The sequence below is a fragment of the Onychomys torridus genome, chromosome 17, assembly GCF_903995425.1.
Source record: "Onychomys torridus chromosome 17, mOncTor1.1, whole genome shotgun sequence".
Taxonomy (NCBI): domain Eukaryota; kingdom Metazoa; phylum Chordata; class Mammalia; order Rodentia; family Cricetidae; genus Onychomys; species Onychomys torridus.
The window spans coordinates 50,264,336-50,278,117 of NC_050459.1; the positions used below are offsets into that span (position 1 = coordinate 50,264,336).

General features: G+C 39.5%; 1 protein-coding gene across 1 annotated transcript in view; it reads right to left on the reverse strand.

Moving 5' to 3' along the window:
* Galntl6 (polypeptide N-acetylgalactosaminyltransferase like 6) overlaps positions 1-13,782 on the reverse strand; it is a 1,096,110-nt gene that overhangs the window by 79,955 nt on the left and 1,002,373 nt on the right. Inside the window, exon 9 of the mRNA XM_036209517.1 lies at positions 810-917. Within this exon, the coding sequence (XP_036065410.1) occupies positions 810-917 (108 nt within the window). The remainder of the gene's footprint in view (positions 1-809; positions 918-13,782) is intronic.

The window sequence follows — 13,782 nt, forward strand, 5'->3', positions numbered from 1 at the left end:
ATACTTTTAGATTTGGCATCTAAGCTGTAGCATACACGTAACATGGTGAAGAGAGCAGACGCATGCAAGAGGAAAGCAACATGGATGACAGAGACATCATCGGGCTGTTCAGAAAAGGTTTGTGACTTTGTATCTCCCCAAACAGGTATATGGAAGCTTCTGAAGGGCAGATGGTAAAAGTGTCCTTGCATTTGATCTACAAGAAAAATTTTATTCTAAACAAAACAAAACAAAACAAAACAAAACAGAAATGAAATGAAACTAGGCTCGGTTAATTAAGGGAAATTTGACGATGGTCTGAATCTATATCTAGCGTTAGCTCTAGTTCTAAAGGAGGAGAAACTTGAGTCTGAGTCTCCACTTCCCCCATCTCATTTACTCTTTACTTTCTTTGACTAATTCTGTTCACTATTACCCTCCATGCTGGGGGAAAGATGGTCATCCATCCTGCAGGCCTGGCTTTACAGTACTACTGTTGGTCATTCATGTGTTCATGAGCAAGCCACCTCCCTAAGCCTCCATTTGGTCTGCAAATAGGCGACACTGTAGACAAGCCCATAGCCTGGACTGATGGCTGGCCCAGTGGATATTTAACTCTGCTAACAAGGATTAGCAGAAGATGATGGTTAATGTTAAATACAACGCATGTGAAGATGCAGCGACACATGACAAAACCATCACAGGTGATACTTCTTTAAGCAGTGGAGATGAAGAAGAGGAATGGGAACTCTTGACACCATGGTTGAGTCCCCGCCTGCAGGAAGCAGAGCCTGTGTGAGCCCAGACTCTCCTGATGCCCAGTTACTCACTCTTGCCAGGCTGGTCCCAGATGGAACTTTGTAAGGGACGTACTTCCTGTAGATATGACCGACTCTAGAACACGGAACGTCAAACATTTCTCCTCCACACATCCACACCTAATTGAGGAGAAAATAAAACAGAAGAGAAGGGTAAATTTCACCAAAAAGAGGAATTATTAGTATAATTTATAATTCATTTACACATTTTCTTTTTTTAAAAAATATTTTATTTTTAAACTATGTGTGTGAGGGTGTGTGCGTGTGTGTGTGTGTGTGTGTGTGTGTGTGTGTGTGTGTGTGTGCATGTGTGTGTGTGAACATGAGTATCTGTGGAGACTAGAAGATTGTGCTGTATTCCCTGGAACTGGAGTTATAGGTCATTGTAAATTGCTGACTGCAAGTGCTGGGAACTGAACTTGGGTCCTCTGGAAGAGCAGCAACTGTTTTTAAGCATGGAGCCATTTCTCCAGGCTCCTACAATTCTTCTAATGTCTCAACTTAAGAATTTCTGTCATAGGTAGCTAACCAAGAAAAAAACAAAAACTTAAACTCTAGATTTACAAATGCATAGAACAACAAAAAAATTAGTTCCCTAACACTATTTTTATAGATAGTATCCTGACATTTCTTTTCATCCTGAGAGAGTTTAATCAAAATTATTATAATGAACCAGAATTTAATGCTTAAATATATTCTTTGTATGGGTGCTTGCTTTTGATAATTTTTTTCAAATCATTTAAAAATACTGAAATTATAAAGGTGGAATTTTTAGAACTTTGAAGTCAATGATGAAATAGAAAGCTATCCAGGATTCAGCTGGAATCTAGATTCTGATGCTTGCAGCAGGGCTAATACTAACATCAGTGTTGAACTCTCTCCTGCCTCCACTCCCAGTCCTTTCCTGAGCACACATGACTGGTGCATGATGTGAATCCAGGAAATACATGCCCTTATATTTTATACTTAACTATAATAAAACAACTAACTGGTTATTGCATTTCATCATGACAGGTCATGTGGCCAGGTACATTGTCACGAACTTACCTAACAGATTCTATACTATAAAACAATTTGGCTATCAAAACATAGATCTAGGATTCAAAAAGCTGTGCTTTTGCTAACTTTTTTCTGCAAGAAAAAAATGAAAGGGTTGGAGATAGTTTCATGGTTTATGTTATGTGCTAACCTGACTGGACTATGGTGCCAGATATTTGTACATGTGGATGTTTCTGTGAAGATGGCATTTGCCTTTTTGCATTAGATCAAAATTTAAAGTCAGTGAACCTTGAGCAGCATACATTATCTTTCATACTGGTGTTAGGTCTCACCCAATCAGCTGGTGAAGTTAAGGAAATAAGGACCACCTACCCAAAATCCCAACACCAGACATGAGAAGTCCTCTTTTGAGTTATTGGTCAGGGCTATCTAAGAGACTCCCAAAACATACAGCCTATTGCTGTTGCCCTTGCTTACTCCCAGAGGTGGAAAGTGAGTTCCTATTACTAAAGACTCCATGAATTTCTGAAACAGGGACCTGAGCTAACTTTCCTCACATGTCAACTCCCTAGCCTTCATGGTTCCAGAAGGTGCCACACAAGCTTGCGGAGAGACACAACCAACAGTCCTGCTCAGACATGGTGTCCATGAACACAGCAATGATAAACATGGCACAATAATCCTATGGGTTCAGCAGTGATACACATTCTTGGTGGTAACCAATGGCTCTCTGATTGAACTTAAGACACACTCAACAAAAGGAAGACCATGATTGGTACTGAAAACCTAGCTATCTAGTCAGTGCTAGTGAAATCATGGTAATTGGAGAAGAATCTATAACCACTAGTTTACTAAGCCAGCATAACACTTAACTGCAATATATAAACATGTGTCTCCATGTCCACATCCTTAATCAATATTCTATCTACAGAGTTAGCAAACTGCCCAGGCTTGAGAATTAATAATGCTGTCTTTTCAGGACATATGGTCTCTTTTGGAGCTATGCAACTTTGCTAATGAATAGGCATGGCTGTATTTCAATAAAATTTTATTTATCAAAACAGGCACAGGGCCATGGTTTGCTGCCCATTCCTCTATAAAGCACAAAGCATTTTACACAGGGAAATTAAGTTGGCTTAAACCAATGTATGAGGGAGGTTATGATTTCCAAAATTAGACACCATAATATCTCTCACTCCATATGGTCCTTTACCCGTGGCTTAGTATTCTACCACTGAGGTGCAGATCTAGGTCCTTTCTTCTTGAATTTGAGTCAGCTTGTAAATTATTAAGCCAGGGGACTACAGCAGAAATGACCCATGTCATGATTGACAGCATAGCTTCTGCCCATCCAGTTAGTGCATTGTTTTCATGATTCCAGGCTGCCACACCAGAGCTCTGATTCCCTGATGTGACCATATCATGAAGAAATGGAGGCCATATGAGATTCCATGTGACACTTCTTGCTCAGCAGCCTCTGTTGAGGTCTTCACTAATGGCCAACGTCAGCTAGCAGACACATGAATGAGAATCCTTTAAATGATTGTAGCCTATGCTGTTGAGTTCACACTCATGGAGCAGAAACATGATAAATAACTCCTTTGTGTCTGTTTTTGATTTTAACCACATAGAGCCCATTAGCTTAGTTAATTAAAGGTTGTTGTATGTTGCTGAATTTCTAAGTACATTGTTATGCAGCAATGGAGGCTAGAAATATATACCTTCAAATACATAATGAAGGCAAATTGACAGCTTAAATCTATGGATCATCCCTCGGCTTCATCTTATCATCTGTGAGAGACATGGTGCTAAGAGTCACCATTTTCCATGCTTATTTCTCTCTAGGCATACTGCCAGGTTAAAATTCCTGTGTATTTAGGTGGGGAGACCTGACTATTTCTTTCCAATGGATGTGAATAAAGGTGATATGTATCACTCCTGGAACAAAGACGTTTCGAATGGGGGCTGAGGAAATGGCTTGGTTGATTGCTGGCCGCTCTACAAAAGGATGGAGACTTGAATCCAATCCCACAGAACTCTGTAAAACTGCCAGCACACCCCTCTAGTATCAGTGCTGGGGAGGTATAGATGAGAGTATCTCTACGACTTTCTAGACAACTAGTCTAGACAAATCAGTGAGCTCCAGGCTCAGAGAGATACTTTGTCTGGAAAAGAATGTGAAGTACAGTAGAGGAAGATACCCAATGCTGACCTATGGGATACACACACACACACACACACACACACACACACACACACACGAGCACAAATGTGTACCTCCACCACATGCATAGGCACAAATGTAATAAGCATGTATATACATGCAAATACACACAGACAAAGAAATTATGAGTGGATTTCCTTACATATCTTCTTCAGAGGATAAAGAGGAAGATTTGGTGCTGTGGAATAATGTTTTTGTACACTGGTTTAATAAAATATTGATTGGCCAGTAGCCAGGCAGGAAGTGTAGATGGGATAAGCAGACAAGAAGAATTCTGGGAAGAGGAAGGTTGAGTCAGGAGACGCCAGTCTGCCATCCAGGCAGCAGCATGTAATGGCACACAGGTAAAGCCATGGCACATGTGGAGACATATAGATGAACAGAAATGGGCTGAGTTTAAGTGTAAGAGCTAGTCAATAGTTAGCCTGAGCTAATGGCTGCGATGTTTTAAATAATATAAGCCTCTGTGTGTTTATTTAGGTCTGAGTGGCTGTGGACCATGGGGCTGTGGGAGCCAGACAGGACCAGAAAAACTTCAGCTACAATTTGGGACTATAGATGTTAGTGGAGTCTTTAAGTGACAGGATATGGGTTCCAGAAAACCTGGATGGAGACTCACATCCTTCTGCAACCTGAATAAAAACCATGACAGGAGTGATAGAGAGACCTTAGGGATATTAAGCTGTCAGTGTTTGGGCCTGGCTGCAGTAGCTGATCTCCCTATTATGTGTTTCTCAGACTCTACAGACATGCTTAATGAAGTGTATTGGTTTGAAATGTAATTATTTGAGAGGTTGCTTCATGAATTATTCTTTTCATTTTAAAGAAGGGGAAATGGAAAGTAATCAGACAGCAGATGAAGGAACGGGATGAAGGGTGAAGAATGTTCTCTAGTCTTGTGTATAGTCAAATGTCAGTTCTGATTAGTCAAAGCTAAGCAAGGGTCAAGATAAAGAGGCTTTTTTTGCCATCAGACCACCTGCTGCTAGGAGACAGTCATTTTTCAGCACAGGCTTTGGCTTTCCTGTAATGCTACCATTAGTATGTAGAAGTGGCCACCCTTTCCTGAAGCATCAATGGGTGATGGCAGCAAATGAGCCCAAACCCCAAAAGTGCAGTCTGGAGCAATGTCATCCATTTTTCTGGCCTTACTTTCTATTTGTTCAGATGATCATAACACTTTGGAGGTGACGCGGTGGACTTAATGATGTGCATGGTGAAACTCTGACAGCCTAAGAGCTTACACAGTAGAAAGCTAAATCAAGTGTTTACGTTGCTGGCCCCCGATTCATACACTGCAACCCCCACCTTCCTGTGTAATGGTATGAAGAGGTGGGGCTGCTGGGAGACAATTAAAGGTGAAGGTGGCATGGATGAGATAAGTGTCTTTACATAATAAAGGAACCCTGGAAAGTTCTCCTATCCTCTTTTGTTGCTATGAAAGGATAAGGTGGTGGCCACATGGGATAGCCCTGACTGGAGCTCCAGAATGCCAAAACCCTGACCTTAGATGCCTGGACTCAGCAGACTGCCAGGAATAAATTCTGTGCTTTAGAAGCCCCTCAGTTAAGTATACTTTGTTGTAGCTGCCCAAACAAACTAAGGTTCTCTCCTTTTAGAGATATGAGCAATGCTAACAGACACATAGAAATAAAACTACTTTAAAATAATTAATGCTTCAATTTGTTGTTGTTGTGACTGGTCATCACAGACATATTGGCTTAAAACAACCAGAGTTTTCTCATTTTTCCATATGGCTGCAAGTCCCTGTGAGTTCAGTGGAACTCTCTACTAAGGGTCCCACAAGACTGGATCTGGGTGTCTGATGGGCCAAGCCTTTATCTGGTGCCTCTATAGGTGCATCTGCTTCCAAACTCTTTTAAAACATTGGCAGAAGTCATTTGTAGGACCAACATTCCCATTTTTTTGCTGTCTACTGATCAGTGTCCACTCTCTACTAGGAGCTATTTTGGTTCCTAGTCTATGAACATTCCATCTCAGCACAGGTGACTCTCACCCATTAGGCTGGGCCAGTGAGGCTGAAGGGTTTAATAACCTTAATGGCATTTGCCAAACATCTCTTGTCTTGCACTGAAAATGTTATGCATTATATTGGCATGTAGAACATGTATTATTTATATGACAAGTTAAACATATGTGATTAAACAAGGTAAGAGAATCAAATGAATTAGTATTTACATCTTCTCTCAATAAACTACTCTCAGCTCTTTAAAAATCTTCCTTTCAGAAGTTGGTCAACTTTACTATAAAGTAAAGTCAAATTCAGGAAACTTCTGTCTAGACTTTCTTAAAATGCTGAATTAAATGTTACAAAAGCAGTAGACTCTTGGGATTAATTTTTCTGCATTATCATCACTATGATTCTTTACAACCATAAATATGATCATCACACGCCTTCTTTATTACCTGCCGGTGTTTTCCTATTGCTTCCAGGGTAACAACTGTTTATTGACTTATCTTCAATGATGTCTTCCCTCTTCCTGACAGGGGCCACTTTTAACTCCACACAAAGTTTTGCTGCCCAAAGGAAATTCTGCCCCTTTCTCTTCTCTGCATTCCCCACTGTTTGCCTAGTTCTAATTTGTTTTCTAGGCTTCAGCTTACATGTAAGCCCCTATATTTGGTTAAGACTCCTGTTTTACATTCTTGTTTTGTCCTTCTCTTAATCCATTATAATCTTCCTCCTTTCCCCAAGGTTTTTGTTCTCCACACTCAACAACAGTCTAAAAGTGCTAAAATATTTAATGGAGAAAGAGAGAACATTCATACCTTTTATATGAGTACATAGCTATAATTATTTTGTTATTGTTGCAAACATCATACTATGCTCAACTTATAAACTAAATATTATCATAGATACATCTGCATAGGAGAATATACAATCTAAGCAATCTATATTGTCTATGGTTTCAGGCATCCATTCTTGGAATGTACACATGGTGGTTTGAAAGAAAATGGCCCCTAAAGGGAGTGGCACTGTTAGGAGGTGTGGCTTTGTTGGAGTAGGTATGGCCTTGTTGGAGGAAGTGTATCACTGTGGGATGGGCTTTGAGGTCTCCTTTGCTCAATCTATGCTCAGAGTGGTATACACTTCACTTCCTGCTGCCTATGGATCATGATGTAGAACTCTGAGCTCCTTCTCCAGCACCATGTCTGCCTGCACGCCACCAACCATGATGATAATGGACTAAACCTCTGAACTGTAAGCCAGCTCCAGTGAAATGTTTTCCTTTATAAAAGTTGCCATGGTCATGGTGTCTCTTCACAACAGTAAAAACCCTAACTAAGACAGTATGCGTTTGGGATTAAAAAGAATTGAGTCAATAAATACTCAATGAGTATTTCATATGCTCCAGATATCTCCCACAGGTGGTGATGTAGATATGTGTCACATGCCAAGTTCTGAATATGTGAAACTTACTTTCAAATGGAGAGAGCCTTTAAGATAATTACAACTAAGTAATTTATTTGTGATATCCTATATAATCTACTTAGTGCTTGTTTTCCCTCATTAGACTATAAACTCATGACTATTTTATTCATTGCTACATCTCTAGTTGCCTATGAAGGACGCAACATATAATAGGTAAAATATAACAGATAAATGGTCATCAAGTGGTTGTATAGGATCACTTTTAACTTTTATATTTAAGCTGCTTCTTCCTTAGAGCTCTGTATTACTTAGGGTTTCTATTGCTGTAATAAAACACCATAAGCAACTTTAGGAGGAAAGGGATTATTTCAGCTTACAACTCTTGAGGTTGAACTCCACCATTGAAAGAAGTCAGACAGGAACTCAAAGAGGTAGGGACCCGGAGGCAGGAACTAAAGCACAAACCACTAAAGCACAAGCGCTACTTACTGGTTTGCTCTCCATGGCTTGCTCAATCTGTTTTCTTATACACCAGAGGACTACCTCCCCAGGGATGGCACTGCCCACAATGATCTGGGACCTTCCACATCAATCAATCAAGAAAATGCCCTGGGATTTGCCCACAGGCCAATCCATGAAAGCATTTTCTCCATTAAGATTACTCCTTTTCTGAGAGCTTAACTGGTATTAAGTTGAGTTAAAAACTAGCTAACACGGTGCCTGTAAATTTCCAGTTCAAGGTTCACTCCTATAAGCGTAGGGAATATTTTTTCCTTTTTACTGAAGCTATATCACACCCTCTCTATTTAGAGTTGTTTTTGTTTCTCTTCCAAGGATATTTTTTTATAGATAGATAAGGATTTGTTGTAGACCAGCCTGGTCCCCAGCTTACTACAGAGCTGAGGATGATGTGGAATGTTTGATTCTCTTGCTTCTACCTCCCAAATGTTAGAATTACATCCTCATCCCTGATTTGGTCATGGCTGAGGATCAAACTCAGGGCCTCAGGTTTATGCTAGGTAAGCACTCTGAAAACTGAACTGTAACTCAAGCACACGTTCCTTTCTTTTCCTTTGTTTTTTTTTTTTTTTTTGATATTGTAATTGTGCCTCTTTCTGTAAAATGCTTCCAAGTTTGGACATTGTAGGGAGATGTCAGTGTGGGAACATGGCTCATAAGAAAAATGCAATTATAGCATTTATCAAATTCTATATTTGTTCTAAAAGATATGATATATATGTTAATCAAATGATATTTTAAATTGGTTCTTTGAAAATTTCATACATGTACAAAGTGTGTTTTGGGGGCCTGGGCCACCTACTAGTGGCCATTCTCCCCAAAGAAAAGTGACTCTGTCTTTCTCAGCAGCTGTCAACTGCAGTGGGATAATGCCCTTGTACATTGGTTTAATAAAACGCTGGTTGGCCAGTAGCCAGGTAGAAAGTATAGGCAGGATAAGCAGACAAGGAGAATTCTGGGAAGAGGAAGGCTGAGGCAGAAGACACCAGCCTGCCATTCAGGGAACAGCATGTAATGACACACAGGTAAAGCCACAGAACATGTGGCAACATAGAGATGAACAGAAATGGGCTGAGTTTAAGTTTAAGAGCTAGTCAGTGGTAGGCCTGAGCTAATGGCCATAGAGTTTATAAGTAGTATTAGCCCGTGTATGTTTATTTGGGTCTGAGTGGCTGTGGGACTGGTGGGTGAGAGAGATTTGTCCTGACCATGGACCAGGCAGGACACAGGAAAACTTTCAGCTACAGTCAACTCGATTGCTTATTTACTTATTCATTTGTTCATTTATTTATTTGGCTTTTTGAAACATTATGTATCCCTTGCTGATCTGAAAATTACTATGGAGACCAGGCTGGCCTCAAACTCACAGAGATCTGCCTGCCTCTGTTGGAAATAAAGGCTTGCTTCACCATGCCTAGTTTGAATCATATTTTTAGAAGACATTTCCTGGTGCTTGCTGTGATGACAGTCTACAACAATAAATCTGGGTCAAGCCATATTTTAGTATCTAATTCTTAGAGAAATGTTTTACATTTGCAAAGTAATGTATCTTCTCTCAACCTCATAACTATTTTAGAGAAGTGTTATTTTATCCATGAATGAACACAGAAAAATTCTTTAAAAATGTCCATTTCAAGTTGAATGGATAATGAAATGTTTGCCTTATTTTAAAAATTGTTTCTCAATATCAGCCACAAACTGTAATTCATACATGGAAACATTAAATGGAATTAAATCATACAGTTATGCTAGTCCCATGGAAGGGTCATTCTCCTCAAGCCTGTGCAGAAGCATTGCATGCTTCAAGGAAACAGTGATTTAAATCTCTAGGCATCTGAGTCCAAGTCTGGCCCTCTTTCTTCTGGCCTGGTCCTCTTCTCTTGCCCCTTCTCCCAAGTTACTTTGCCATCTTTTCTTTTTTCTACAAGTCAGGTTTTCCCTTGCCTCTGGGACTGTTCTGGCTTTCTGCCTGGAATTATTTCCTTTCAGAACTCTACCTAGAAAATGACTTGCTTCCCCCAGGTAGCTCCAAATTCTTCCACATCCAACACCTTGTCCTGCAGTGTTCTTGGCCCAGCCTTCTCTGTTGCTGTCGTCAAAGTGTTGACCACCTTTTAAGCCAGGGCACACCTCACTCATTCGCATACCGTGTGCCTTTTCTGCCTGCCTCTCTCCAAAAGGCAAGAATTTTTTGGCCTTTTATGGAGTATGTATCTTAAACACTTAGAACAGTATGTTACACGTAATTCATGAGCTATATTGTTGAATGAATGAATTAATGAAAATGGGAATGAAGTATAGGTTTATTAATACAAATGAAAGTTAATTCTAGACAGCTGACTTGCTTAATGCAACCTGGTCAGTAGCCATTATTTAAAAAGAAGAGTTCTGGTGTATCTGAAGACACATTTCAACATAAGCTGTTTCGAGCTTCTTTTCAGGCACACATGATTGCAAAACAGGTAGATACAGTGTAGGTTAATAGTGAACAAACTTGGGGTCTATAAAACTTTCTGTTTTAAGATATGACTTGGGCAGACTAGGATTGAAAAACTCCTTAAGATAGTGACACTATCATCTATATAGAAAGTACAATGTGAATTGTTAAACAGAAAGGTTTTGGTAGATACAAAAGTAAGGTTCATTTTGTTCAGGTGTAATAAAGTCTACGTTTTGGTTTGAGTTGGTTTACAGAAGGATTGGAAAGGCAGTCATGTTTTTCTTATTCTCAGAAACCTGAGATTTAGGGTTATTCTTTGAGATAGAAAACATCAAACATCTTATTTTGAAATCTTTTTAAAATTTATTTTGTAGATTATTTATAAAATTTATTATTTTAAGTTCTCTCTCTCCCTTCTGTGTGTGTGTGTGTGTGTGTGTGTGCGCGCACGCGTGCACATGTGCATGTGTGTCTGTGTGTTTATGTCTGTATGTGGGTATGTGCACATGAGTGCGGATGCCCCCAGAGGCCAGGGATGTCCAATGTCCCAAGAGCTGTAGTTACAGGTGGTTGTGAGCCACCCAATACAGGTGTATGGGAATTAACTCAAGTCCTCTGAAAGAACAGCATGTGTTCTTAACTGCTGAGCCACCTCTCTAGCCCCCTTATCTGTTTTTTAATTATTTGACACACATGTTTGTGCAAGGGGTTGTACATGTGAGTACAGTTGTCAAAAGATATGGGAAGAGGGCATTGGATTTCCTGGAGCTGCAGTTACTGGCAGCTGTGAACTGCCCCATTTGGGTCCTGCTTACTCAACTAGACTCCTCTGTAGGGTCATTATCACCCTTCGTCACTGAGATGTCTTTTCAGCCCCTATCATAACATTTTAGGACTACAAATTTCTATTTGTTGATCAGAACATAATAAGAACAGAAGAGAAAAATGTCACCAGTGAGATTATTCTCAGGAGAAAAATCTATAGTTTCTTGATCTACCTGCTTAGGATTTCTTGGCTAACATAAGGAATACTCTGCTCTGAAAGTGTGTTAGGATGCCCTATGTAAATTACCTGCACATGTGCACATCTAGATGTCTGAGTGGTATCCAAGTGATAGGAGAAAGGATGCCTGCAGAATCATTGCTTTTAGAAGCAGTGTTTATGTATAGAGTAACATCAAATAGTTATGGATGTGGAGGTGAAATTTAAAAACAAAATATAAGTTGGTTTATCCAAAATAGTAAGTTATAGATGGGACAAAATGGATGTACACAGCTCAAGAGTTATTTGGGTAACAATATTATTTATATTTATATTTAACATCTCCTTTAATCCATTATTCTATAGTTTACAAGGCACATTAGTGGTAGAGCATGCATGCTTTCCCCTATATTTTCCATATGTTTCTGGATTTTGTAGCTGTTATTTAAATTTTCTGGATTCATCATCTGCTAAAAATAGACAAAGCACTTTCAATGTTTTCTAAAGTTAGTTTTCTGTGTTACCTACAATTTCTTCCAGGGAAATATCAAAATGTGGTTTTCCTTTGCCCCTCACTGGGCCATCAATCATTCTGTTGATGGGGTGGGAGTCCACCTCAGGCCAGGGGGACCGGGTGGATCTTTCTCTGATGTTTTGCTCCATTGGAGCAGACATTGAGGGGCAATGTCTGAAGGATGGGAGGAGTCTTTGGAAGAGAACACAGCTGACAGAGAGGGCCAACTGGAGGGCCTCAGAGAGAGGTTCTTGCAGCATTTGTGGCCCTGGGCCTCTAGGGACTCATTTTCCTGACATTTTCACTTTGTGTATGTGAGTTTCTTTTCCAATGCCCTCTCAGTTGGATTCAGTTGGCTTTTTGTCCTCTTGTAAGTCAAGCAATTGACATCAGAAAGCTTTTTCCTGAGGGTTTGGATGTCCAGAGCCAAAAGGTTCACTTTAAAATGGGCTCTGTGGTCTAGGTTTAGTGATGAGTGCCTTGCCAGGTGAGCCATCTGGCCAGCCCTTATTTTTAAATTTTTTTTTACAAAAAAAATCTATCTATCTATCTATCTATCTATCTATCTATCTATCTATCTATCTATCTACCTACCTACCTACGTATGTATGTATGAATGTATGTATGCATGCATGTATGTATGTATGTATGAATGCATGTATGCATGCATGTATGTATGTATGTGCATGTGCACAAACTGTGGGAGTCAGTTTCCTCTTTCCTTCATGTAGGATTCAGCAAACACCTTTACCAGCCAAGCCATCTCATTGTCCCTTTTATTAATTTTTTGATGTCTAACAAAATTCAATCTAAGGATGTTTCACCAAAATAAAAAACTGTAATCACTTTTAATGGTTCATAGTGATGAATGCAAATTATTTTTAACTTGAGCAGATGTTGTTGTAGTATCATGATATGGTTTAGTTGGCCAGTTGTTAACTGGGCAGTGACCACCCTTTTCTGAGTCATTTTCATCCTCTAGAAAGTTGGAGTTACTAAAGCAGCTGTGAGGACAGAATGATGCACAGAGCATCATTTGATGACTATGTGACTGAATGGTACTGAGGTTGTATGAGGTGAGGTGGCCACTTGATAACATCTGTGAGAAGTTCGGGACACAGGACCACACACAGATCTGTGCACGTGTGTATTGTGCAGAGATAGGGATTGTCTTCACACTGTCAAAGTTTGGATAGGAGGGAGGAAGGTTGGTTAAGCTATGTTGGTGTGGTGTCATCAAGATTGCTGACTTTGATGAAAAGAACATAACATATCCTGCTTTGGCTCGTGCATATATGCTCTTGAGGGTCACTATAACATTGCCACTGGGAGGCGTGTGAAAACATTCTGGAATAGTGTAAGGAGTTTTTCTTTTCTTTTTATATATTTTTTTATTAGTTTCCTATACAAGTACTTCTTGACCTCACTTTACATAGATTTGAATAGAAGAATTAGAGTGATCAGATTATATTTCCTTCCTTTTTTCTTTCTGGTTAGGGAAAAAAGCAACAAAGAAATCTAAATATTTTTGGGAAAAATCTCCTCTTTAGTACATTTTTCAAACTGACCTTACCACAGGTGCAAAATGCCATATAAATTGTTATATCTTGCTCAGTTTGCAGCTATCTATAGAAGTCAAAATAAAATTAAGCAGGGAATTAGGAGAATGCCATCAGACATAAAAGCGCTAACAACCAGAAGGACTTCATGCCTGCCGCAAGGCTTATCTCTAATAGGCATAAAATTTAGCTTGAAAATGCCGTGGTACACCTGAGGTACCTTTTGTTGGATAATTGAAATGAATCTCAGACTGGCTTTTTGAGACATTAAGCAGCTGTTTCTGTTTATCTTTGAGTTTTGGAATGAGTAGAGAGTCATTTTAATATTTTCTTTGGAAGATCAATTTCGGGCAT